This window comes from Pleurodeles waltl, chromosome 4_1, assembly GCF_031143425.1.
Source record: "Pleurodeles waltl isolate 20211129_DDA chromosome 4_1, aPleWal1.hap1.20221129, whole genome shotgun sequence".
Taxonomy (NCBI): Eukaryota; Metazoa; Chordata; class Amphibia; order Caudata; family Salamandridae; genus Pleurodeles; species Pleurodeles waltl.
Genome location: NC_090442.1, coordinates 661,194,528 through 661,221,388, shown reverse-complemented (window position 1 = coordinate 661,221,388; position 26,861 = coordinate 661,194,528). Strand labels below are relative to the sequence as shown.

At 43.1% G+C, this 26,861-nt stretch overlaps 1 protein-coding gene across 4 annotated transcripts in view; it reads right to left on the bottom strand.

The window, feature by feature from the left end:
- TBC1D30 (TBC1 domain family member 30) overlaps nucleotides 1–26,861 on the bottom strand; it is a 267,530-nt gene that overhangs the window by 39,114 nt on the left and 201,555 nt on the right. For all 4 annotated transcript variants that reach the window (XM_069229140.1, XM_069229139.1, XM_069229142.1 and 1 more), the window contains 2 exons: nucleotides 25,822–26,007; nucleotides 14,143–14,311 (listed from right to left, as the gene is read on the bottom strand). In XM_069229140.1, coding sequence (XP_069085241.1) covers nucleotides 14,143–14,311; nucleotides 25,822–26,007 — 355 coding nt within the window. The remainder of the gene's footprint in view (nucleotides 1–14,142; nucleotides 14,312–25,821; nucleotides 26,008–26,861) is intronic.

Here is a 26,861-nt window from a genome sequence, read left to right as displayed (position 1 = left end):
AGCAGGGCTTCGGGATCTTTTGTCAGTTTGTATATTCGTGTCTGGATGAAGTTGCGCTTGTTATCCAACTATATATTTCCGGGTTGATATGGCGAGGCTGGCTGGGACGCTACTACGGATATGATTTATTACTTATCGTGGTTGCTAAGTGTTTACGTGTAGGTCGTTCTGTACGTGTCGCGTGTTTCAAGGGGGGTAATCATCATCTCTAGCCTCTATTTGCATTACAAAGTGATCCCACTGTGTGGCTCCCTCCTGTATCTGGCCTCTGAGTTGCAGCTGTCTTAGAGTGTGTGCCTCCGCTAGTGTGGAGCTGTGTAAGGCTGAAAGCCAGGTGCGGAAGGGGGGGGCGTTAGGGGCCTTCCAGTGTGTAGCGATCGAACGCTTGTATATTATAAACGCAAGATCTATAAACTTGTGAGTGTGTTTTTCATTCTTGTCCCGGCGACGTATGCCCAATAAGCAGGATTCTGGTGTGGGAATAAGCGTGTTTCCTATTATGTCTGCAACCGTCTCGGTGATGCGGCACCAGCCAGTATGTATTGTGTGGCATTCCCAAACCATATGGTAGAAATTAGCAGCAGGGGTAGCGCATCTAGGGCATTCTGGCTTAGAGTTTGGGTATATTTTGTTGATGCGGGACGGAGATAGATATGCTTGATGGATATAATTGAATTGAGTATATCTTAGTCTAACATTACGGGATACAGATTTAATCGTGGTGAGGGCAGCTTTCCAGGATTTCTGATCAACTGGTGTGGGGAGGACCTCATCCCAGCGGCTCTTAACTTGGGTCAAAGCAGTGCAGGTATCTGTTAGGAGTATTTTATATAATTTAGTAATGCAGCCCTTAATATTTCCTATAGTGAGTAATGAGGTGAGTAGGGGGGATTCATCAGGCTCGTTTGGGTTGCTCCCCCAAAAGTTTTGTAGAAGTTTGTTAATAGCATTAAATGTTAAGAAGGCCCCAGGTTGCATGATACCAGCAGTCACGAGCTCTGCGAAAGTGCTTGCTTTAGAGTTCAAGTACAAGTCTCCCATGTTCAGTGCCTTGGTTATCCGTATATCATGGTGATGGGAAAGAGCTCGGACACCTGGTACCTAAGCCAAAGGTATTGCAGGTGAATAAGGGGGAGTTAAGGTTTTGTCCTGGACATATCTCCGCCAGCAGTATCTAGCCGTTACTACTAGGGGATTTCTGTTAGATGGGTAAGGAGGTTTGGACATAAGTGATGACAGTATCGTTTGTGGTGCCACACAAGACATTATCGCTGTACACTCTGGGGTGGGTGGGTCGCTAAGCCACGTGGCTACCCATTGGAGTTGGGCTGCTGCGTAGTATAATTCAAAGTTCGGCATGCCAAGTCCGCCTTCCTCCTGTGGATATTGTGTAATGGCTAGAGCTACTCTTCGTCTGTCTCTGCCCCACAGCAAATCAGTCAGCAGAGAGTGTAGTTTATGAAAGAATGAACGTGGCAGGGATAATGGGAGCGCTGTAAAATAGTATAAAAATCTGGGTAATATTAACATTTTTGCTATGGCCGTGCGGCCCATGGGTGATAGTGGGAGGGAACTCCAAAATGCCATGGATCCCCGAGTTGAGCGTAGCAGCCTATCGAGATTGCCCTCGCGTAGGTCTGTCATAGAGTGGTAAACCTGAATCCCCAGATATTTAAAAGTCTGATATGCCCATGTCAGTTGATGTAGTGGTAATACCGATTGCTGTTCCGTAGGTATACGAGTGAGCGGGAAAATACATGATTTCGCCCAATTAACACATAAACCAGATGATAAAGCGAAGTTATCCAGGATTTGTATAACTTCTGCGAGGGAGGAGGTATAGTTACGCAAATATATTAGAGCATCATCTGCGTATAGGGAAATAATATGGTATGTGTTGGATTCTAGGATGCCCCATCTGCTTGCCCAGCTACGAAGTTTAATTGCCAATGGCTCCATAGCTATAGCAAATAATAAAGGGGATAAAGGGCAACCTTGTCTGGTGCCTCTGCCGATGGGGAACGCGTCTGATATCATTTGGCCCGTTTTGACGCGAGCTATTGGTTTAGTGTATAGAGTGGCAATCCAGTTAATGAAACCGCTTTGAAAGCCGAACGCCTTCAGAGTGCGGAAGAGATATTCCCATCCGAGCGTATCAAATGCCTTCTCTATGTCCAATGCCACAGCCACTGCCTCAGTTTCTGTGGTACTGTGTAATATACGTATTAGGCGTCTTATATTTAAAAAAGTGTTCCTCCCTGGTACAAATCCAGATTGATCATGATGAATTAAGTCTGATAAATAAGGGAGTAGCCTATTTGCTAGAATTTTCCCCAGGAGTTTACAGTCAGTGTTTAATAGGGAGAGTGGTCTATAGGATTTGACATCAAGTGGATCGCGTCCTGGTTTTGGTAGCACCACTATCAATGCTTCGCGCATGGAGTCTGGCAGCTGCTTTCTATTACGTGCCTCGTTAAATACCTCGGTCAGGGGCTGCAGGAGATGAGCAGATAGTGAACTGTAATATTCCGTTGGTAGTCCGTCTGAGCCAGGAGTTTTGCCGCGCGCCATTTGAGAAAGAGCTAAGCGTAGTTCTTCGATAGTGATGGGACCGTCCAGTATGGCTGCGCTGTCAATGATATTCGTATTTTGGGGAATCAATGAGAGGAGTTCAGAAAGAAGTTGTTCATTTGGAGGGTGAGTGGGCTGATATAGGGAACGATAATACATATGAAAGGACTCATTGATTCCGGCTTGTGTGTTAATCACTTCCCCTGAGTGTGTTCTTATCGCGCCTATGGGTGAGGACTGTAATGGTTGACGGACCAACCATGCCGATAGCTTGCCCGATCTATCGCCTTCTGCGTGTTGACGGGTTTTAAAATGTCTATAGTCATGTCTGCTGAGCCTGTCATCCGCTTCTTTGTAGTCAGATTTCAGCGAATTTAGTGTTTCAAGCGAGGACCTGCTAGTGGTGGTCTCGGTCTCTGCCCTGCGCATTTTTAATTCTATCTCTAGTAATTCCTTATTAAGCATTCTTTTGACCCCCAGCGAGGCTGCAAGGCAGTGGCCGCGTATAACCACTTTATGAGCGTCCCATTCCGTGGCGCGCGCTGTTGTTGTGTTTTTATTTAAAGCAAAGTAATCCGATAAGCACTTAGCTAGTTCAGCATGATAAGGGGGATCTATGAGGGCATCTGGTTGTAGACGCCATGTGGGAATGCACGTGTGTGTGCGGCCCGTTCTCAGGGTAGCTTGAAGCGGATTATGATCAGATATGGTGCGAGCCAGATAGCCTGATGTGGTTATTTTTGGGATTATATCTTTTGACACAAACATCATGTCTATTCTAGTGTGCAATTTATGCACAGGGGAGTAGAAAGAATATTCACGGTGTGTGGGGTGGGCAGTTCTCCAAATGTCTCTTAGCCTATTGTTGGAGGCCCACTCTGCAAGTTCGAGTGAAGCACGTTTAGCTAGGGTATTATCTAACGGAGGGATAGAGCGATCTCTGTGAATGTCTAATACGCAATTAAAGTCACCGCCCCAAATAGTATCCATCTCCGGATCATTAAGTTTACTACTGTTAAGTGTCTGTAGGAATTCCCATTGATTTGAATTGGGGGTATATATTGATGCTAATGCCATGGGTTCCCAGTCTAGGGCACCTTCCAAAAGGACATATCGGCCATCTGGGTCACATTGTATGCGGGACGTAACATAAGGGACCCCGGGGGCTATCCAGATCGCCGCTCCCCTAGCATATGTTGAAAAAATGGTACCATATAATTGCCCCTTCCATTTTACTTTTGTGTTCTCCAAAGAGGACTTAGCCAGGTGTGTCTCCTGTAACATGGCAAAATGTATTTGATGTCTCCTGAGGTATGCGTGGATCTGTTGTCGTTTACGCGGGGATGCCATGCCCCTTATATTCCATGTGAGTATTTTATATTGCGGGTTATACTGTTGTCTTTGGGTTGCCATGGAACTTTTGTACTTGTATGTCTAGATTTTGTGGGTTTGGTGGGCCCACTCCTTTTACAACTATAGTGTATTTCACGCCCATTATGCTTGGCCAATTTATACTGCAGCTGCCTAGTATGTACTTATCATTAGCAATCAAACAGCTTTTACTACGAATACTATAATCTAAATTATGCCTCATAGATATGATTCTGCTAATTAAAACAATAACATTAACTATATCTAACAGTAACTGTGGTTGTGGCAAGGGCGTTAACGATACAATACTTGCCAACCAGATAGAACGTTCCATATGGTGCGGGGGTGTTTCAAGTAAATAAGTTCAAATCAATGCTGGTTCCGACCCGTTATGTTCTTGTTGAAGCTGCTACTTTCTGGGACCAGCCATGAGTCTTTTGCTGCGGTCGGGGGCAGCAGTGCGGTGGAGATGAGGTCAGCGTAGTAGACGATTAGTGACTACTTCTGTAGGATGTCGTGTGCCGTTGTGTCCGAGATTGGTATATATTAGCAGATGTCTGCTGTTCGTGGAGTGAGATTGGGGGCACAGGCGGAGTCTGTAGAGTCAGAGAGTATCCCAAGCTCGGATTCTAATCCCGAGTGCGACGATACAGACCCCGGGGATGCATTGGCGAAAAGGGATGTGGTTTGCAATAATAGAGAGCGTTCCACGCGAGACTGTTCAGGAGTAGGTTTAGTGTCTGTTTGCCTGCTGGGTTTGCGTTTGCCACTAGGAGGGTGATTTTTATCTTTGGAATTTCTTGTATTGGGAGGGTCAGCGAGTCCCTTGGCATGTAGCCAAGTCCATGCATCTTCTGGTGAGGTGAAAAAGAAAGTGCGGGTGTCGTCCTGTATTCGAAGTTTGGCCGGGAACAACAGAGCGTATTTGATATTGTGGTCTCTTAGTCGCTCTTTGACCCGAAAAAATGAGTTACGCTTTTTCTGTACCTCTGCTGTAAAGTCTGGATAGGCCGATATGATTGCCCCTTCGAAGCGCATTGGGCCTGCTTTTCGGAACAGCTGCAGTACGAGGTCCCTGTCACGGTAGTTGAGGAGTCTTGTTATTAGTGGGCGAGGCTGAGTGCCAGGTGGTGGGGGTTTTCCGGGAACCCTGTGGGCGCGTTCTATTGAAAAGAATTTCGGGACATTGTCCTTCAGTACTGTTTCTATTAGCCATTGCTCAATGAACAGTTCTGCACATGGGTCCTCAACGCGCTCAGGAAAGCCCACGAAGCGGATATTATTACGTCTTGACCTTCCTTCTGCTTCTTCAGCTTTGCGCCTCAGTATCCCTAGTTCAGCTGTTACAGCCCCCATTTGCGACTGGAGTTTGGTTATCGCTGGTGAGAGGTGTGACGTGTCTGCTTCCAAGCCTGCGACCTTTTCAGCTAGCGTATGTTGGTCTGCACGCAATATGTTAACGTCTTCGATTACCGAACCTATTTTTGCTTCCAGAGTAATTTTGGTGTCCAGTACGGCTTGTAAAATCTTTTCAAATTGCGTTGTGTGCGTTTGGAGTGTTATTTCCATCTTTTGTAGTGCTTGTTGTGTGGTCGAGGCCTCCGCAGGTGGGGGTGGGGCATCAGAATCCATATTCCCAGAAGGTACGCGTGGGGTCTTTGGTTTGCCCATTGATTATTTACGTGACGGTATTGCTGTTAACTATTGTTTTTGAAGTGGCTTCGATTGATTAGGACTGCTGAGGCTTGTTCCTGAAAAATAGAAATCTTGCTGCGTATCAGGCAAAGAAGTTATACCGCTTACGGGTTCTAGGGCACCGTGACCGTCAGGATTTCGTGTTGTTTGCAAAGAAGCAGGGCCCCTAACTTGGGGTCAGCAGCACTGTTTGGAGTAGTGAAGATAAGATAGCAATACTTTGTTTGTGTGGTGTATCCTCTTTGTAGTGGAGAGCCTCCGGGCTTTTATGTCTGGTGAGAGCCCTAGTGGAAACGCTGCGGCTCGATTAGCACCGCCGGTGCAGTGCCACAGGAGGATATACTGTAGTGCCCTGTTATACGTATTATTTTCTGAAGGGGTCCGTTTTATTGCTGTGTTGCTGCTTGGAAGCTGGGATTGGTAGGGCTCAATTTACTTGAACTTTGGTGGTCCCAACTCTTCTTGTTTCTTTTTTTTTTTTTTTTTTTTGTTTTCTTTAAATGGTTATTTATTTGCTTTCCCAATTGTCTCTCCTCCTTAGTACTTGGTTATTTGTTAGCCCAGGCTTAATGCGCAAGGAAACGCCTGTTCAATGCCATCCGATTTTTTTTGGGGGTGTAGAGCCAAGATTCAAGGGCAGCCGGTGGGATCCCCTCCCCTCTCGCGGGGAACGCAGCTCCAGCCCGCACGGCACCCCCGAGTCTCAATGGTGGCCGCACGTCCCAGCGGTACCTGTCATGTGGAGCCAGCCGGCTTCACACGGGAGTGTGGCCGTATCGGGCCGAGCGCATCGGGTTGAACGCGGCCCCCAGGCGCGTGGTCCCGGAGCAGGGGATCAAGCGCCTCCTCACCTTCGTCGGCGCCCGCCTTCCTGCCCCGGGAGACGGGTCAAGTCCCAGCGCGTCGGGAACCCGTCCGTGTCCCGCGACGCAGCTGCCTCGGCACTAAAGGTGCCGCGTCGCATCGGCCCCGACAGGAAAGGTCCAGGCTCCACGGGCCTCGGCGGCCGCACCCAGGACCGCAGCCGACCCCGCGGCACCCGGAACGCCGCGGTCGGATCCAGTCAGAGCAGCGCCGGCATCTCAGGTAGAGCATACGGCGTCTCGCACGAACAGTAGTGCGGGCGCCTGTTAGAGGATATTTGACACGGGCCGGAATCAGAGCTACGATCTATGCGACCAGCCCGGTCGCCATTTTGGCCACGCCCCCGCACTCCCTGTAATGTCAATGCGGTAATTCCATACAAAGTTACTCATAACAAAGGAATCAGTAATTCCAGGATGGAGAATTACTCATATGTTGCCTCTTTCGTCACAGATTGAAAGATACTTGGACTTGTGTATACTTCGTATTGTAGAAGAGGCAAGGATGGTGGTTGGACAGATTTCTGAGAAACATTTTCCCATCTCTACTCAAGGTCACCTGCCGACATCTGCACAAAAATAAAAAAACATGCATCCACTGGCTGCACCTCAACATGTGTACACAAATGGAACAGAGGAATATTGTTGGGATAATCCCAACCCCTTGTTCCCCGCCATACTGCTTGAAAACGCTGGTATTCCATAAACCATATGACCAGAAATATGACTACGTGGGCATTCACTCAAATCAATATCCTGCAGGTGCATAAGGAAATAAAACCTTTCCAAATCCTAGTTCCTGTTGCTCCAGGTATGCCCTGTGCTGAAAAACACCTACCCTTTTGCACTATACTGAGATGGCTGATTTTTTACAAAGTTTAATGACTGATGACAAAAAATGGGTACATTCAAATTAAGCCATTATAAAGAATTCGCATGCCTGATAACGCCAAGCACAATAAATACACTGTATACACATGAGCATAGCACTGGAGGATGAAATAAAGTTCATTTTGGCCTAGTGGGACATGTTTAAGTAAGTATGTCTTTTTAAAGCATTAACAGCAGAGAAATCCGGTATAATGTTCTATGAAGATTGTATGAAATTCCTCTCAATCTCACGGGATGGTTCTCAGACACGTTATTGGCCATACAGGACCATTTGTGGAGATTCCGATATTTCGTGGCACTGAGATCTCCACACTGAATAGGAACCTACAACTATTTTAAAGCCCTAAGTGAACTATTTTTGGTTCTTAGACTCAGAGCTAATCCATACAGTGCTGTTTACTGCTAGGAACATGTTGAATAGGTCCTCAGGTTCCACAGATCCTATTAGTATTAGACTGTGATGGGGCGGATATGTGGCCATACAACATAGCGCCTAACGGCTTTCATAACAGTTGCCATCTTAAAAATACTCCCAAATTATGAGTTAAACGATGATTGGATTGCATAGACAGCACAAACGTCCAGACCGTCAATCTTTTTCATTGATGGCTTACCTCATATCGGTACTGAGTGTCTTTCAATCATGAATCTGATGGATCCGATTATCTATAGTTCGCTGATAACTGGGCAGCCCGGGGGAAATCCTTTCAGGTTGTGAAGAACTCACTGAACGGAAGTACTTGCTTGGTGTGATATATTGTTTTACTTCCAGGAACTGTAATCCCATTTGCTTATCACCAATCATTCAGCATTGACCAGATGGACTGAAACAGATCTAATTTTGCAGCAATATTCGGAACGCTTTGCCTCCATTATCTAACTCACAACTAATGTACAGTACAATGTTATAGCCACAGAATAAAAATATGTACGGCCTATTAGGTTTTTGGTTTCAGCTGATCTCAACTGGGAAAATCCACAACGAACTATACAACTTGCCTTTTCATTTAGTTGAACGTTGATTTAGCTAACTTTGGCCAGTAGGTGGCACCATGGCCCTATTTTCTAGGTCTTTCTCCTAATTATCATAATGGGTATAGCAAATAATCTTCAGAACACCCACAATAGCTTGGTTTATGTCGAGAAGACGTAAATAAATGCAAAGGAACAGCGGTGCAACATATGTATTGTAATACTTTAGCTCTTAGTTGTGTGTAAACTGAAACTTCAGTCAAATAAAACCACGGCTTGGTCATTCCATAAGAAATGAACTGAGCAGCTCACACACGAGTCTGAAATAAGCACAGCAGCACTATGTTAAAAGAAGGCTGGTACATTCATCAAATAAATATGCATACTTGTATTAAAGACATCTGATCACTTTTAAAAGAAGAGCAGTCGCTCCTTGTGAGTCCACTGTGCTGCGCAGGACCCAACGCACAGGCTGGGGGCGTTGGCAGATGCGCTGCTAGAGGGGTTCATGGAATAACACACACCAGGACAGAAACACGTGCAGCTCGTCCCCATTTATTTATCAGCTTCGCCGTGCCAGGCCAAGGCGATGCGTGCTTGCGTTGTCCTTACTATGAGCCCGGGAAGCCCACTACATCCCATCAAACACTGCAGCCCTGCCAAGTACCATGCATCAAGAGTTAGACTAACGCATTTTAATGCTGGTATCCGCATCACCACATTAAAAAGGCATTGATCATGCATACATAAGTCCCTGACACATCTTGGAGCTCATGAGGCGCTTCAAACAAACAGCCTGAAGTCAGTGGTGGCTGGCTTTTGTTTACGGTGGGGGGCGGGCACAATAATAATAATAAAAAATAACAATAAAAAAAAAAAGTCACTTACCTACAAGCGTCTTCCTCTCGTTGTCCTCCTTCTCCTGGGAGCTCCAACGCGTGGGACCAGTAAACACCCCTAACCAATTGTGAAGCTGATTTCATGCTGGTAACACACCACCGGGAGTTTCTCCACCGGTTGGTATTCTAGGCCATAGTTTCTGCAGGATGCTCAGCACCTATACTCCCTCTCCCCCTTTGAAGCAGGGACCTGCTGTGGACAATGTCAACAACCTGCATTTTTATGGTCCGTGTTCTCTGGGTGGCCCCACCCCCTGATCCTTTGTTGAGCATCATCTCTAGCTGTTCCGCGCTGGCACTGGAGAGGTCGTGGGTACAGGGTACGTTTAGCGTGTCTTCTAGCTTTATACCCGGTTGTCTTGGGCTAAGTCTCCTCAGGTTTGCCAACCTGAAACCCTGTAGTAATTGGGCCTTGATTTCTTTCTGTTGGTCATTGTCAGTGTCGGTATTTGCGATGACCCACAGGCATGCATAATAACTGTCCATAGACTGCCCCTCCCTCTGCCTTGCCTGGTGCAGTTTGAAGCATTTGAAAGAGGGGTTTAGTTGGGGGCCTAAACAAGCATTTAGGGATCGCATGGCATCTCAGTAATCATCAACACCCCTGTGTTTAGGAGGTGTTGGAACATATTGTCACTTTTACCCTCCTTTGTGTTTCACAGTTGTCCCCCTTTTTTTTGTTGATTACCTTTATGTAGACTGTATTGTCTTCGGCAGACCTTGTGATTTTTACTCATGCAAGTGTCCACCTTTAGTTGGGGCTCAACCTCCCCTGGTGCTATAATCAAGGGCTTTACGTGCCAAGTATCTTATTTGCGGTCTTCCCTCCCCTGTGACTTGGAGGTGGGAGCTTTGCTCAAGGCACCGCCGAGATGCTGGTCCCCTCATGCCTCTGATCCTCCATCGCGTAGTCTCGTTGCTGGAGAGAGGCGTGGTACCACCTGATCACCCTTTGGTGGCGGCTGCTTACCCTCACTGAAACTCCCTCATGGCATCGGGACAGAGGTGTACTGACAGGTTTTCTACCTGCAGTGTCCTCAATGACTGGTGGACGCGGGGGCAATTGGCCACGTGGCAGGGCTCTGCCTCAGCTTGCCGCCGGCCCTGAATGATGCCAGAGCGAGGCTAAGCGACCACTGACTGCCACGCTCGCCTCAGTCCTAGTTGCCATTGTGCTAAGCGGGGCCCAACGTGCAGATCATGGGCGTAGGCAGATGCGCTGATATAGGGGTGCATGGAATAACATACAAACAGCAGGCATGCACTTCAGGATTCAGCCATCTGCAGCTCATCCCCATTTATTTATCAGCTGTGCTGTGCCCCGGCTGAGCTGGTGCATGCTTGTGTCACCGTCCTTACTATGTACCTGGGTGACTCACTGCACCCACCTCAGGGCTAGGGGTTAACCACTGAAGGGAATAAATAAAAGCCTGTAAGTCGAACAAGTCCACATGAATACAAAATTAAATGTAAAACACTGAGCTTGACAATAAAACATGGCATGTATGCTGGCATATATTGTGTGCATTTGTAACCATGCATCTTGCCAGTGATATTTGTAAGCCCGGTATCTGTTTAAAGCAGTCATTCACATCAATAATTCTGAAACAAGTACAACAATATAACTAGAAATGAAGGCGCCGATCAATGAAACAAAATACTTTATTCATTTACTATCATTGAATCCTTGAGTCTTCAATACTTATGCCAGTGGCACATCCAGTGGCATACTATGGGTAGATAGATCACTGGACTGCTAGTAAATAAAACTAGTAACAGTGTTCAGTGGGCCAGTAAAGTGTCATTTTCAGAACTGCAATTTAAAATCTGACTCAAGTCAGAATTTTAAATTGTGGCACCATACATGAAGGGGTTATCTCTTTCCATTTGGAAGTTACACTTATAAGATGTCATAAGGCAACTCCAAGGTTAACCTATCGGAGAGATATTGCAAGTTTTTCCCCATGAGGACATGTAAAACTAAAACTTACATGTCCTACTTTTAAAATACATAGCACCCTTACCCCGGGGCTGTCCAGGGCCTACCCTAGGGGTGACATATATGCTTTAAAAAATGAAGGTTTGGCCTGGCAAGGGGTTTATTTTGCCTGGTCAAAATGGCAGTTTAAACCTGCAAAAATGGCAGTTAAACCTGCACACACAGATTCTGAAATAGCAGGCCTGAGACATGTTTAAAGGGCTACTTAGGTGGGTGGCACACAGTGTTGCAGGCCCACTAGTAGCTTTTAATTTACAGGCTCTGGGCACATGTAGTGCACTCTACTATGGACTTATAAGTAAATTAAAAATGCCAATTGGGAATATGCCAATGTTACCATGCTTTGGGGAAAGAGAACAACCATTTTAGCACTGGTAAAGTATGCAGAATCCAAAGGCCAGCAAAAACGAAGTCAGCAGAAACAGGAGGTCTGAAGGCAAAACAACAGGGTGGAACCACGCCCATTGTGCCACCCACGATGGTGACAGTGCAAGCATGATTTCAGGCCTACCATTTGCAGTCTGCTATTTCAGTTTTAAACTGCAAATTCTACAAATCAAAATAACCCATTTTGACAGGTGAAAGCCTTCCTTTTCAATATTTATAAGTCACTGTGCTTTGGCCTTATTGTCCATAAGGCACGATACATGGCATTTAAAACAAGAATTGACAGAGCTAATAGGTCTTTCCTATCTGAGAGCTAATGACTTTGCAATTGTCTTATATCCATGTTGTATAGCAGCATGGCTAAAAGATAGTGCTGTGGAAAAGAGGCTTACAGTAGAGTGGAGTAGAGTGGTGTAGAGTGGAGTGGCACAGAGAGGAGTGCAACGGCATAGAGAGGAGTGCAGTGGCATAGAGTGGAGTGGAGTGGCACAGAGAGGAGTTTTGTAGAAGTGGAGTGCCGTAGGGAAGAGTGGAGGGGAGTGGCGTACAGTAGATTGGCATACAGTAAAGAGATGTAAAGTGGCTTAGAGTGCAGTGGCATAGAGTACAGTGGCATGAACTAGAGTGGCATACAGTGGAGTGGGATAGAGTGTGGTGGCAGAGTACAATAAGAGTGGAATGGCATAGTGTAGAGGGGCATAGAGTGATGTACAGTGGAATGGAGTGACGTAGAGTTGAGTGGTGTAGACTGAAGTGGCATGAGTGGAGTGGCAGAGTAGACTGGTGTACAGTAGAGGGGCATAGATTAGATTGGTATAGAGTGGGGTGGCATTGAGTACAGTGTCTAAGAGTAGAATGGCATAGAATGGGATGGACTGTAGTAGAGTAGAGTGGCACAGAGTGGCATTGTATGAAGTGGAGAGGCGTAGAGTTGCGTACAGTGGTGTGGAGCGGTGGAGTGGAGTGGTGTGGAGTAGGATGGAATAGAGTGGGGTGGCAGGAAGTCGAGTGGTGTGAAGAAGAGTGGCACAGAGTGGAGTGGAGTGGCGTAGAAAGGCACAGGGTGGCATAGCATTGAATGACAGAGTGGAGTGACTAGAGTGCCAAAGAGTGGCATTGAGTGTAGTGACAGAGTGGCGTGGAGTGTCAGGGAGTGGCAATGAGTTGAGTGGCATAGAGTGGAGTTGTGTAGAGTCAGGTGGCATAGAATGGAGTGGACTGGCATAAGGTAGAGTGGAGTAGATTTAAGTGGCGTGGAGTGGTGAATAGTGGCATAGAGTGAGGTGGGGTGGAGTACAGTGGAGTGTGTAGTTGCATAGAGAGCAATGATACAAAGTGGCATAGAGCAGAGTGGAGGTGCACAAAGTGGAGTGGCATAGAGACAGAGTGGCACAGAGTAGAGGAAGAACAGAGACAAGGAAGAAGTCATAAATCTGGCCCATGCTACAGGGAGTACCTAACATAAGAAAGGAGGGGGGAGCCCATGGGAGCACAGCGATCACAAGATTGCAAATGAAAATGACAAAGAAAACAACTATTGCTATGCTGCTGGCGAGTTGTAAGCCAAATGAATTGTAAACAATATGTCTTGCAGCATAGCACATGCATTGTGCTGGGGAGACCTAAATATAAAATGTATGAATTTAATGCTAAACATTTCCTTACAGTGAAAAAGCCCCAGCAATATTTTAACTATTGTAAGGGTGGCTATTTCATATGAAAACACTGGGTTACAATATTACATTTAATGCTGTTTTCAGTTCGGAAACAGATAGAAAAATATTTAAACAACTACTTTAACAGTTATTAAAAATCCAATTCAGTGGTGAAGCTTCTGAACAAACTTTGTCCCCTGGCATTTATTCTTTTACAAATTAAGCACTGCCTTTTGCCAATCCAGGTAGACTGGGTGCAGCGAAAAAAGGGACACATTTTAATTAAAAACGCTACTGACACTTGTTAAAAGTCCCTTGAACACACAAGATCATTTGTAATTTGGAAAGTTAATGACCAGGGAACCTTCTTTCACAACTGCTAAACCAATGTGGGTTAGTAAACAATGTGTATGCTGGGCAGGCAAGGTCAGTAATGGTTCCCTTGCAAAAAATGTAAGCTAACTACAGGATCATCAGAGGGAATCCTCCGAAAATCTACAAACTACACAAACTAGAAAGTTATTGAAGTGACTAAGAAGAAAGTGGAAAAGTCTGAAAATGTATGGAAGCCATGAAAGCCACAACAAGCATCAGCCCTGCCACCATGCATCAGTAGGGCGCAGATATATGTAGCCAGTGGTATGGCTGTTTTAAAAGTGATATAGAGTTCTCAAGTGCTTTATCAAGAGCTAAGATCTGAGAATTTAAAATAACACAATGTGCTAGAGCTACAAAAGTTAGAATTTGTTTCCTAAATGTTTCCCTAAATTTTAAAACATTAAACACTAAATAACAGGGAGGGAAAAACAAACACGATTGAGGGAATTTTTTGAACTCACCTCCACTTTCTCTGTTGGCGGCTTTCTGTAGTGTATCCAGGTGTTGGGAAAGTTCAGGTAGCTTCATTCTCAAAAGGTCCCGAAAGACGGCCATGTCCACAGACAACGCACGAAGATTATTTACAAAATAACCATTTGGCAGCACTTTATCTATAAGGTAAATCATAATCTGGAATAATATGAAAATAATTTGTTATGTTCTTTCAGAATTAGCATTGCGACATACATATTCTCAATGACCTCTACTGCCACCTGAAGGCCATTTACTCTCAACCACTGGAATCAAAGATTTCACACCCACTGCCTAGTAATGTACTCACGTGACATAAATTACCTCTGTCCCCTATGGACACTTAGGATCTTGACAACAGGGGACAATACATAGTTCTACAGAACGAAACTATGCAATGTTTGTAATATTTTTAAAAGTGCAAATAATTAAAATATGACTTATTCAGAGTACTCATTTCTTTCATGTCTTTTCAAATATATTGTGTCACATAGTGAAATGCTCAGGCTAATAACTCTTTCCAAATGCAGCAGGTTCTTAGAGGGTCGATGTGCCCTCCTCAATAGGCGAAAGACAACACCAGTTTGTGAATACTGGTTTAAATGTTGCAAACATGCGTGCACCAACGTCCCAAGATAATATTATTTACCTCGATTACAACGTACCAATATCTTATACCATTCGTTGCACAACCAGAGAACATATGTAAACTATACTTTCTCTGCACTATATTTATAAATCACTATGTAATGTCTGAGAAAGGGAGAGAACACTAAACAGCTCTTTACACAGAGATTGAGTTGAAACATAATTTATAAGCTGAGAAACGATTAAATGTGACTTAATAATATAGCGCAAGAGTATTTTTCATAGAGTTGCTTGCCATGATGATTTCCTCCGCCACTTGTGGAAGGTCTCAGAAAAAATATTTTAAGAATTTAACACCAAACCAAACAATAAACTCAAACCCTCTGAGGTATTTAAGGGTATAAGCATTCAACACTAAATTAAAAAGCCACCACCATATCTAAAACAGAGAAAAAAAGAAAAAAAATATTAACTACTCTCAAAGCTGTTCAAAGAATTTAGATTAGGAGGGGGAGACATTCATCTCCTCTGGGGGCCCAGTCCTGTCCCTTTGCAATCTAAGCTACCTTCCCATGGAGCTCCTAATAGTTTTAGGAGATGACTGTGTAAGCATTTTACCCTGGCTAGACCAGGCACAGAGGGTTTCTGCTGGTAAAAGGGAAGACTATTATGCCAGGAGTAAGAATTATGGAGGAGTAACCTTTCTTTACTCCTTGGTCTCACTCTCTAGTGCTCATAAAGTTGTGGAGCCAGAATGGGCTTTGATGTAGGAGCAGCACCGAGTCAACCCAGGATTTAGGAGAAAAGGACAGGAAGAAAAGCACATGTTTTGGAACTGCAGCACAGAGACGAAAGTTTAAGAATGTATGCGAAAAAAGTCTCATGCAGTCTAGCCTGTCTTATTGATAAAGACATAGCTTTTAAAAGCCATGGATTCTTCCTTAAGTCTAGTGGAAAAATGAAAACTACTTTCACAGTGATTCTGGTCCCTTCAGTTCTTCCTCTCCCACATCTGGTGGAAGATTGCCTACACCTGCAGGAAGAACAGGAAACGTCTTCTCTTAAACTTTTAGTTTACATGCTTTCTTTAGGAATCTCGAGCGAAGGCATCCATCCCCATGACAGGACCTGCCCTTTACCGGTGCATAAACACCCGTCTATTAATTTACAACATGTTTTTCCCTCCGGATATGCAACACTGGAATATCAAGTATGATTCTGAGGGGCTAGGGAAAGAAGGGACAGCAAGGATTAACATTGGTGGGGGGGGGAGGGGGAGGAGTACCCAGAAGTTCTGGGCAAAAACTGCACCTTTTATGGATGATGTAATAAAAAATACTTCAAAATGGGGCAAACTTTAGAAACCTGTAAACCAATCCTATCCCAATCTTATCCTATCAGTGATGAGCAATGTCCTGTATTTCGCAGGCTGCATGGGGGCCACACCGTGTCCTGATCCAGGCTTTGACTTGGAATCAATCCCTCTGAGTCATCATAATGGACTAGAGTGTAGAAATCTCGAGGCATATCATTGCAGTGATTATGACCTTAAATTGTGAGTCTGTCATGCCTTAGATCAGCTCCTCTGAGTGTCCAGGTGTGTCAGTGTAAACATCTCCGGGTATGCGGCACAGGGGATGACTGCAACTTGTTTCCTGACATACACAATAGGAGGCAATGACCTACTTGCCTTGGAGCTGCCTCTGTCCCCCGTGATGAGAGTTGGCCACACCCAAGATTGCAGCGCGCTGTGGGGATTAGGCTGAGGCAGATACATCCTGGTTATGAAGCGTGCCAACTGGGCATATAGCTATCTTGAAGGGCTGGACTATGTAAGTCACAAAAAACATGCTGGACAGCGCACACAGGGGATGTGGCTACTACGGAGCAAAAGGGGACTGAGGACATCAGCTAAAGAAACAGGCCAAAGGGTTTTGTAGGCAACCAACCCACAGCACGCTAGAGAACCACCTGCATCATGACCGTCAGGCAATCCACCAGGTAAGGCACAGGCTGACAGGTGAGTGTGTCCTGAGTGAAATGTAGCTTGTTGTTAAGACAAGTACTACCAGGGTACGGTCTGACAATCCTAAATAAGCAGGAATAGAAATCAGGAGAGAGCTGAATGGCACCAGAGTAGATTTCATTAATCGGGAATGATTGAATTGTTAAAACATAGCGGGTTAATGCACTTGAGAGTGGCACATGGGAGTGCATGGGTTATACATGGCGCTTTGCCCACATTTCAGCAAAACTGTTTAGACTGGTTGAATGAAAGTGACACTGGGCTCTAAGTTTGATGGGATATAACTTGAGTGAGACTGAAAAAACTGGAGTGATTGCTCTCTACTGAGAACTGACCCTGATACTCCAACACTTTAGTCTAAAGTGGATTTCTTTTGAACCAAAATTTTGACAACTGTAAAAGATAAATCTCTACGGCCTCTTCAGGCCAACAAAATTATCCAATTTACAGCTGGCCCGAAGGAGAAGAATCTGGGTCAATCTGAGCCTCACTTCATAAAATGAGACAATTGTGCTCCTGCCCATGAGGACATTTTGAAAGCATTTGCAGTTTCTTGGTTCCACCTTAGAACACAAGATAGACAGGGAGTTAATGGAGATGACCCTCATGATGGCAGACTTGAATAACGTTGTGGAAAGAACAATGGTGACTGAAGATGCAGTCACAAATATTACTAGAGAAATTATGTATATGCAAACTACCAGGATGAATCTTCAGGAGACCACTAAAACCTTCTGAATAGAAGATTTAGAAGGAAGATCCCAGTAAAACAAACTTGGTCTCCTGGAGTTTCTAGTGAAAGCAGTGGATCCCTCCACTGAGCTATTTATGAAGGAATGGATTTTGGCAGAAATGAAAGCTAAAAGTGTCTTCAAGGTTTTATTCCATAGAGCGAATGCACAAGGCACTGGTGTCATCTTCGCCAACAGGGCTCTCACTACATGCCATAATCACCAGATTCTGAAATTACCAAAACAGGGAGTGCACAATGGCAAAAATGCTTGGTTTGACGACAAGAAGATCCAAATATTTCCAGATTATACAAAGCAGGGACAGTGCTATGACGATCCTTTGAATCAATCAAAGGAAGGTCTTGCAAGAACAACTTTACCAAGCTTAAAATCATCAAAATTGGCAAAGTACACTGAATGTTGCCAGAGGAACCAATGGACTGGATAGACAGATTGGAGAAACCACAACCTTCCCATAATTGGCAGTAGCACTCCAGAGTGAAACAAGAGAAACTTCAGAAATCAACAAATCAAGTGGTGATGGAACCAAATAACATGCCAATGAAGATAGAACTTTGCACTATGAGCACTAAAAGAGAAACATTGGCCCTGGACTTTACAGCTGAAAAAGAGGGCAAAATGAAAGAAGAAGGGGCATGTATCATACTATGCTCTAATCAATATTGATATATATTTCTGTGCATATACCACATCAAGCACTGATATGTTCTATAAATGTGGATTTTGTTTTATATCAATCTGAAGTGTCTGTAAGCCTTAATAAACATCATAAAAACAGGTCTCTAGCAGGCCCAAAGAGACAATATGGAACCTCTGGAGATGAGAAGGATATCTGAGACCTGGAGGTGCCCATGGGAATAAACTAGTGTAATTTGGAAAGGTGGGAGAACCAGTGAAGGATGTTGCTGGTGAATCTAATTTGAGATGTCAGGTTTGTGAATAAGGTTGGGATGGTCAGTGGAAGGGAAGAACTACAAAAGAGACACAGAGTGCTTAGATATTGTAACAAACATGATGTAGCTATTGGATTCAGACTGGAAGCCCACCTGCATTTTTAGGGAAATATGGATAAGTTAGAAAATGGAGAGGCAGCATCTTCTATTTATCTTACTCTACACACACAGTAGGGGAGAGCCACTATCTGAATAGTTATGTTCCTTTTCAAAACACACAGGTTGTCCAAGATCCTGTAGCACATTATGTATTAGTGTGTGACAGCTTAAACGGACTAGGCTTTTGTCTTCCTATTACATATGCTCCAATGTGATTGACATGTCCTTTTTACTGATGCTGCTTGATATTATTTTCTCACGGGTGGATACCATAATGATATGGGCAAGAGACTTTAATCACATGTTGTTCCTAGAGAAATTGAGAGACATGGCCACTAAGATGGAAGAGGGCACCTGCCACTCCATGGATATGATGAACCTGGCAGAGCTCTAGAATTTATTAGAAATATGGAGGGAACATCACCCGCTAGACTTAGCTTATTCTTTACTACCACATAATTCCTACGGTGAAACATTTTCATTAGCCAGATGATAAGTGACGTACGTACAGATGCACAATGCTTTGGCAGAATTACATTACTAACCTAAAATAATATTTATACCTAGCATAACGAAAAGCCTAAAATAACAACATGGACGTTTTGTGGTGAAACATTCCAGGATGGCACATTCCATGGTAACTTGTCCAGGGGTGTGGAATTTAACAACTTTGGATAAAATATCTACTTGTCCACGGGACAGGTTGTTTGATAAATCTCCTTGTCCCGTCAAAAAAATCTGCTTGTCCCTTTGGTGCCTCATTATATAAGAGCTCTGATAAAAGCCTCTGACTATGCCAAGGCTAATACTTTTGGCACATTTCCGGGGGCTGGAGGTAGCAGTAAGAAATAGTTTCAGGTTTGGAATGCCATTTTGAGTCTGTGCAAACCTGCTAACTAGCATATTTTTAGGGCTTTCACCAGCTCTTAACTAATCTTTTCCCGTACTGAGAAAGGTTGGAAATTTACTCCTGAGAATGGCAGAAGTAAATCTTCTTCCGGGGTTGAGTAAAAAGTGGTTGGAGGGAAAGTGAACTTGTAAATGCGCAACAGATTTTTGAATGAACAAATCTACAAATGCATATTTGCTCATACTAAAATACAGTTCACAAACATTTTCTTGGAGTATGGTTTCCTGGTCTACATCTGTAAATTCCTGTGAATTCATGACATACGTAAATCAGGATTAATGCAAAGACATACAGTATGGGTGCACTTTTGCAACTTTCTTTAAGAATTGGGCCTTTGTTCGTTACAATGGTGATGGCCCAGCAGCTCTCACAACAAAAATTGTTTTACAAAAGCCATGTCAAAACAAGACACGCACTAACAAAACCAAAAGACTGACCATCAGTGTCTGACCTATTGGCTTTGCCAATGCTTGTTTATCCTCAAGTTTCCCATAACCTTGTTGAAACCGTTTACCCTGATTTTCCATTATGAGCATTATTTGGAAATATTAGCACGCATCAACACATTTTACTAAATGATGCTTCAAGGAAATGGTACCTAAAACTTTATAGTAATTTAGCAAAACATTTTCCCTACTTCGTGTTTTGTGAACATTTTATTTTGAAAGCAAAGAATCATCAATCTTGTTTTTAAGCTTCTGAAAATATGTGCATTTATACGTAGCCTCATATTGTTAAATTTTGCTAATATTTACTGGAACAACTGTCAGTAGTGCAGTCTGAGCTTACAACATTTATTTAGAGCACTCACCATAATAATAAAAGCTTTGCATTAATAAACCATAAATATAATCAATTGCAGACAATTCCTTTTCCTGCTCCTTAATGTGGTACTGTAAACTGGCAGCCAAAGGTTGTGTGCTGCAGGATGCTGAGCCGACTTGTCACAAGGACAAAATAAACATAAAAATGTGTTGTTCGTGACACCGAACAATATTCCCTGGGCGTTGGGATATAGGAATTCCACACCCAAGCTTGTCTGTTGCCTTGGAAGACCACTTCGAGCATAACTGGGGCACTGTGTCCTCTAGAGCACTGACGGGGAATGAGATGATGGCAGTGGTCAGAGGTGCTTGCGATGGAAAAAAACAATGGGCGACACAACAACTAAAGTATAAAATAGATGAAACAACAAAATTACCAAGCTAGAGAAGAACACAGAAGTCCAACAAGACTTTTGGGAGGGTTTGTTTTATAGCTGTAAATGAGCTACAGCAAATTGTATTCTCCTATACAACCTTTAGATGGAAACTCATAAGGAAGGGCATAAGTCAGGGGAATGTTGGCTTCGTTGCTAGAAAATAGCTCATACACCAACCAAACCTTTGTATTAAAGACAATATTGGAAAGATGCAGTGTACACAGTTGGCAATTGATATGGGTTTCACAGATTACTTATAAATCCTGTACTCTGAGTATGGTGCACCAGACGCAGAAGTACTCTTAGAGTATCTCTTTAGGTGACCCTCTTGCACGTGTCCCTAGTGCAGTAGGAAATGTAATATAACCACTTGGGTAGGGAGCAGTTACATCCCTTCCTTAAAAACATGAATAGAGGAGAGATGCTGGGACTGGACAGACTACCAACTGCTTTGTACGAGTAATATTCTGATGTCTCTCGGATATGCTGCTGGGAGTCTCTGCTGAAGTCTTTCAATGAGGCTGGTTTCTTGATTCAATGAGGAAAGCACTAGTTGCTAAGCCAGGTAAAGACCCAGATTACTTCTGGTCCTACAGACCACTGTTGATCATGACAGCAAACACTAAAGCTTAGTGGGGCCTTCAAGCAACAACTACTATCTAGTATCACAGAATCTGTCCACCTCGGTTTTTATTTCATAGCGATGTACTATAAATCATTTGAAACGAGTAGTTCATATGAAATATTATTTAGATATATTAGAAGATTATGCAGTGTCTGCATTAGGTAGTGAAAATGCATCGGACACAGAAGGATCAGGGTATTTGTTTCAGGTCCTTGATGCACTTAACCTACACCCCTATATAATTTAATGGATGGAACCTGCTTTATTCCAGACCCTAGACTAAGATTCAAATAGTATAAGTATTCTCAGACAGTTGGATGCAGGAGCACAGCACTAGCTAGGACTGCCCAACTGTTGCTATTCTTGTTTCTAATAGTAATGGAGCTTCTGGCATGTTATAGAGGGTTTTTGTTTTCAACCAACTGCCACAGTTAAAAACCCACCGGAACAAAATGTGGCTCCTCAGTTGAAACTGGAAACCACAGAAGATGTATTCCAGAAGGGAACAGAGACCATGTGCAAGAATTCTCCTCGCTCCCTCTTCCCTTCCACTGCAGTTAGTGTTATTTTATGCCGATCGCTGGTGAGACTGTTGAATGTAGGGCCACCTCCTGCAATACGGCTGCTCATCTACTGGGCCAAATCGGTAAGAAATCCTTTGTTCTCTCAATGCCCCAGCACCAGCCCCAATGTTCCACTGTTCCCACCTGCACCTGCTGTTCCAACTTCTCACAATCCTGCTACTGCTCTTCTTCCTTCTGCTGTGCCTGATCTGTGCACTCATGATCTTGGCTGCTTCTGGAATTCATTGCTCTTTGCCTGTAACTGCCCCCGGTGGACCTGTGCACGATTCTTCATGTAAACGCATGGCACCTGCCCACTGGTAATGTGTCAGATGTGCCTGTCCCCTCTGCAAGAGACAGACATGCATTACATAAGAATGGCACTATCCTAGTGACAGTCACTATTCTAGTTAAGGAAAAAAACCTGCAATTTTTACTCATGTTGTGAAATGTATGCTTTAAAATGTGCCTTGTGGCCATCTGTTGTTTCTTGAGTCGGTGCATGCTGTAGGGTCCTTTCTAACCATAAATTCCCAAGTTATTTTTGGAAATACGCAATCTGGATTAGGAGGATTTCTATAATGGTGCCAGGGAACAGTAGTTACAGCATAGAAGCCATCCTGCTACGCTCAGTTGGTGCCTCTTTAGAGATGCTAATAAGAAGGGATGTGAACACCTGATGAGAATGAGCCCTGCCCTCAGAGTGGTGGCCTCAGATCATTTAATACATCTTGCATTCTCTAGGTTAAGTTAATGCCTAGTTTGCCTCTTTTCCTGGCTTTTCAAGGAACAAAGAGAAGAACAGTTCCAGCACTTGACTGAGGCAATGACTGCACATTTCAAAAGAAGCAACCAGCATCTCCAACAACAGACCTTAGCCTCTGCAGCTCCTTGTTGTATATCTGCACATTACCACAACTCGGTCTTTACCTTCCCTTACAGCAGTTTCTTGCTGTCTGTGGATTATCTTTCTCCATTGTTGATCTTTCAGTTCCAGCACGTCATTTACTTGGAAGAGTGCATGCTTAGGGCCTGGTGAAATGGAGTATTCTTTCACTTTCATAACTTAACAACATTAAACTAGTTCTGGACTTAACTACTGAATAATATGGAATCCAGTCTACTTCCCATTGCTATTGTGACTAATTGATCATATGGTGCTTAATTACCAAGGTCTTAAGCACTTTAGAAACACACGTTATTATTACACAGCTTATATTCCTATTATCTTGGAAGGGCTAAATGCTTAGTGAACCAATTATGATTCAGACCTGTTACATCATGTTACATGCACATATTTCACTGGTTGTGTAGTCTCTTTATGAAGTTGACCAAGTGGTTTCATGATGTTCACTTGATCATGGGCTTTGTGTATGTAGGAATGTTCGATCACTCTGATTCTGTTTCGTAAATTAATCATACAAGCTGGACATTAGCTTAATGATTATCCTGCCCCTTCAGTCAGACACTGGAATCAGATATTGTGAAACAGGACCATTCAGGGGGAAGGTTCTTTTTAGGTCTTGACAGAGACCGCTTTAGCAAATCACCAGCCTCAAGCAATCAGACAAAGTCATGAATACACAGGTACTTAGAGGGTGTTTGGGACAACCCTATACATTATCTGGCCTTCGGTCTCATTCCTCTATATCGTCACGGAACTCCTCCGTGAACTGCAATATTGTTAAAATGTATTGCAGGGGATATGTTAGCCCATGCACAGATAAAACAGAAAACTTGATATAAAATATATCTACTCAATTTTTTCTTTTCTGTGTTTTCAGTATAAAGTGTGATCAAACACTCAAATGAAAGTAAAACAATTGAATTCCATTTTGTAACAGGAACTTTTCCTATCTAAAAATAGAAATACGATTTTTACTAGCCAGCTTTCAGTAGAAAAATCAAAAACCACGCAGGCAAAAATAAGCATAACGGCCAAAGTGTGACAATACAAATTTCAGAATCAGAAGGGTCATGTGAGAAGCAGACACTCTATGAGAGGTTAGACAGTGTGGAATACCTCAGAGGATTCCACATGGGGGATGAGGACTTGCGTTATTGTGCTTCTTTTACTGAAGACTGTGAAAATGAGAGTTAGATCTTGCATTGTACTAATATTTGTACTAATTTTTGCATCAATAATTAAGTAACTGGTATTCACTGGTCAAATGCAAAGTATTGGGAAACATGATTAACACCAGAAAACTGGGGGAATCTGAAGCCTACTTTGTGTCCTCCTGCATCTCCCACTTCATCTTCAGTTTTGTTGCCGTAAACAATAGGATGTGGGCAAACAAGCTAAAGATGCATATAAAAAAAGGAGGCTTATTATGTTACCAACAAAGGTACCATGAAGAGGCATGGCAACTTTGCAGTAGTTGTTTATTTCCCTTAATGATTTTTGTTTGCTCTGATCAACCTAGAGTAAGAAAAGCAAAAGTCTTATATCAGACAGAGGCTCAACATCGAACGCCCTTAGCATTAGGCCAGGTCTTTGTAGCCAGTCAATGAAGATATTTAACTCTACCTTCCTTATGAAATGTAGCCAAATCCTTACTAACTTCAAGTTGACATTAAACCTGTTTTTTAACAGACCATGAGTGTACAACCTGTTCTGTACCTCGGAACATAAGGTGTTTTATTCAATGATGTCTCTCCTATTGCTCCACGGGGGACTCGCATCACATTGATCATAAGGAACAGTCCCTCAGTCCACTGCAGTGACGGTGGTGAAAACGGGAATACAATCTTACAACCAATTCTAAAGGTGCTTGGCAACTGAATTAAGACCTGGTAAAGGATCCCTCATAGGTCTGGCCTTATATATGGGCTCACCATTCATTTTTCTGTTACACTATCATCCACATTTTTTCTGCGTACCACAGCATACAGTGTGGAGCAATAAGAAACCCCATGTGAGCCGCCTATGATTGGCTACTATGGATTTCAAGACATTTAGGCATGTTCAAAGCCCGTGACAACATGGACGATACAAGTACAAAATATTATTGATCAGTTTATGTGGGATATAGCAAAAAAGCACTACCTTTTATTGGTTTGGTGTTTAATAATATGACTATCATCACCTGGTTTAACATTTTAGTAATAACGGATGCAAAGATGATGAAATTGTTAAACAGGTAACCAACATGTAGTCATACCGTTCGCAAACCACAAGAACTATATCAACTTTATTAATACAAAAATGAGTGGAATTGTAATACTTAGTGTAAATAAAACAATGCTTTGACAATAGTAGGAAAACATGTAGAAAATGCACTGTAAAAAACAACTTAATGAAGCTGCGGATCATTGCAAAGTTGGTCTGCTAGACTTTCCAGTTAGGACCAGGAACCTCCGTGGGTGCAGTGCGCTACATAAGGTGATACAAGTGGCACAACGATAGTTTACGCTGGGTGTTTAGCCATCAGTGGGCTGGAAGCAACAAAAGAGAGCTCTTTTATAGCTATTTTGTTTTGCTAGCTTTTAAGTGGTGATGAAAGAGAGACCCAAGTCCAATTTAGCAATGGGCTTTTAGGGCCAAGACACGATAGACATTTGATCCCAGTTTAACAACTGAGTCGGCTCTATATGTGACGCGTCGTTTGTTTTAGTGGTTAGAAATGCACCCGACTGATATACAAATGGAATAAGAAAAAGAAGTATGCATATCACTTTTAACCCATTGTCAATGTCAGTTCCCTGTTTCAACTCCTATAGTAAGAGGATTGCCTATTTGGGCGTCAGAACATCACGAGGTAAAAAGCATTTAGAGAAAGTAATTGTTTCTTTTAACATGTTTTACATTACGAACACGGACTTTTGCAATACATACTAATGAATACGAATGCTTAAATAAGCAACACAAATTAATCCGTAGGTTTCTTAAAAATTCAACAGCAGTGTGCACTAAACAGAACACTACATTTACCTTCTGATTTACACTTACCTTCAAGGCATCACCTTCATTTCCTTCCATCACTTCAAGAATGAGTGCAGCTAGAATATTAAAGCCTTGGCAGTAACCAACAGATTTGTTCCACCGGGCATAGGCCAGAAGGACCCGTTTCAACACCACTCTGTCCTGTTCAGCTTCCTGCCCACAGTAGGAACTGCAACCGGTTCTATGAAGATCCTGAAAAACATTTATTTTGTTACTTTCAATGGTTTTAAATTTACTTATGGCATTTTGATCGACAACTATGGCTTATATTGGACCTATTTAAAATAATAACATTTATTGTACTGTTTTTAATTTGATGTCTCCAATATTTTTAATGTCCATTTTTGAGCGTGTGAACTGTGTGAGGGTTGCAAGGTACCAGTCTGGCAAACAATAAAAACGTTCTGTTATATAGACATTTTGTATGGTCTTCGCTCAAGATGTGTTCGGAAGAATCTGAAAACTGTATTAACTTGCCATGCATTTCTTCATATAAACTACATTCATTTGCATGGTTATATGCATTAATACAATGAAGGGCATCTGTTAAAAAAACTACAGTCATCAAGATAATTCCCAACAGAAGCGATGAAAGGGAAACATAACTGGGTGTATGAAGTGAAGCAGATTATATATGTCGCTGACTGAAATGTTTTTAGATGGCAGTGGACATTTCTACAGGCAGAGGGTGATGCTCTGTGTGTTAGCCACGACATATAGCATTTGTCAAGGTAAAGCGAAAAATGTCATTTTCATTAGACGCATATGCCATGTATCTTTAATCAACACCTACTTTTAAAAGAACTTTTATCCCATCTGGCCCCAAGGATGAGTTACACAAGGCAAATCAAAAGGAAATTTAAGAAAAGGACCACAGTGAGGAACATTAAGAAACTGGAAAAAAAACACAAGTGGATTTCTTGGACCTATAAGTGCATTATGAAAACACAGAATTATGGAAAAAACTCTACTCAGTCACTGAGTAATTATCGGTGTGCTCACTCAGCGAACATCAAAGCACAGGTTGTATGTGATTTCATAGAAAA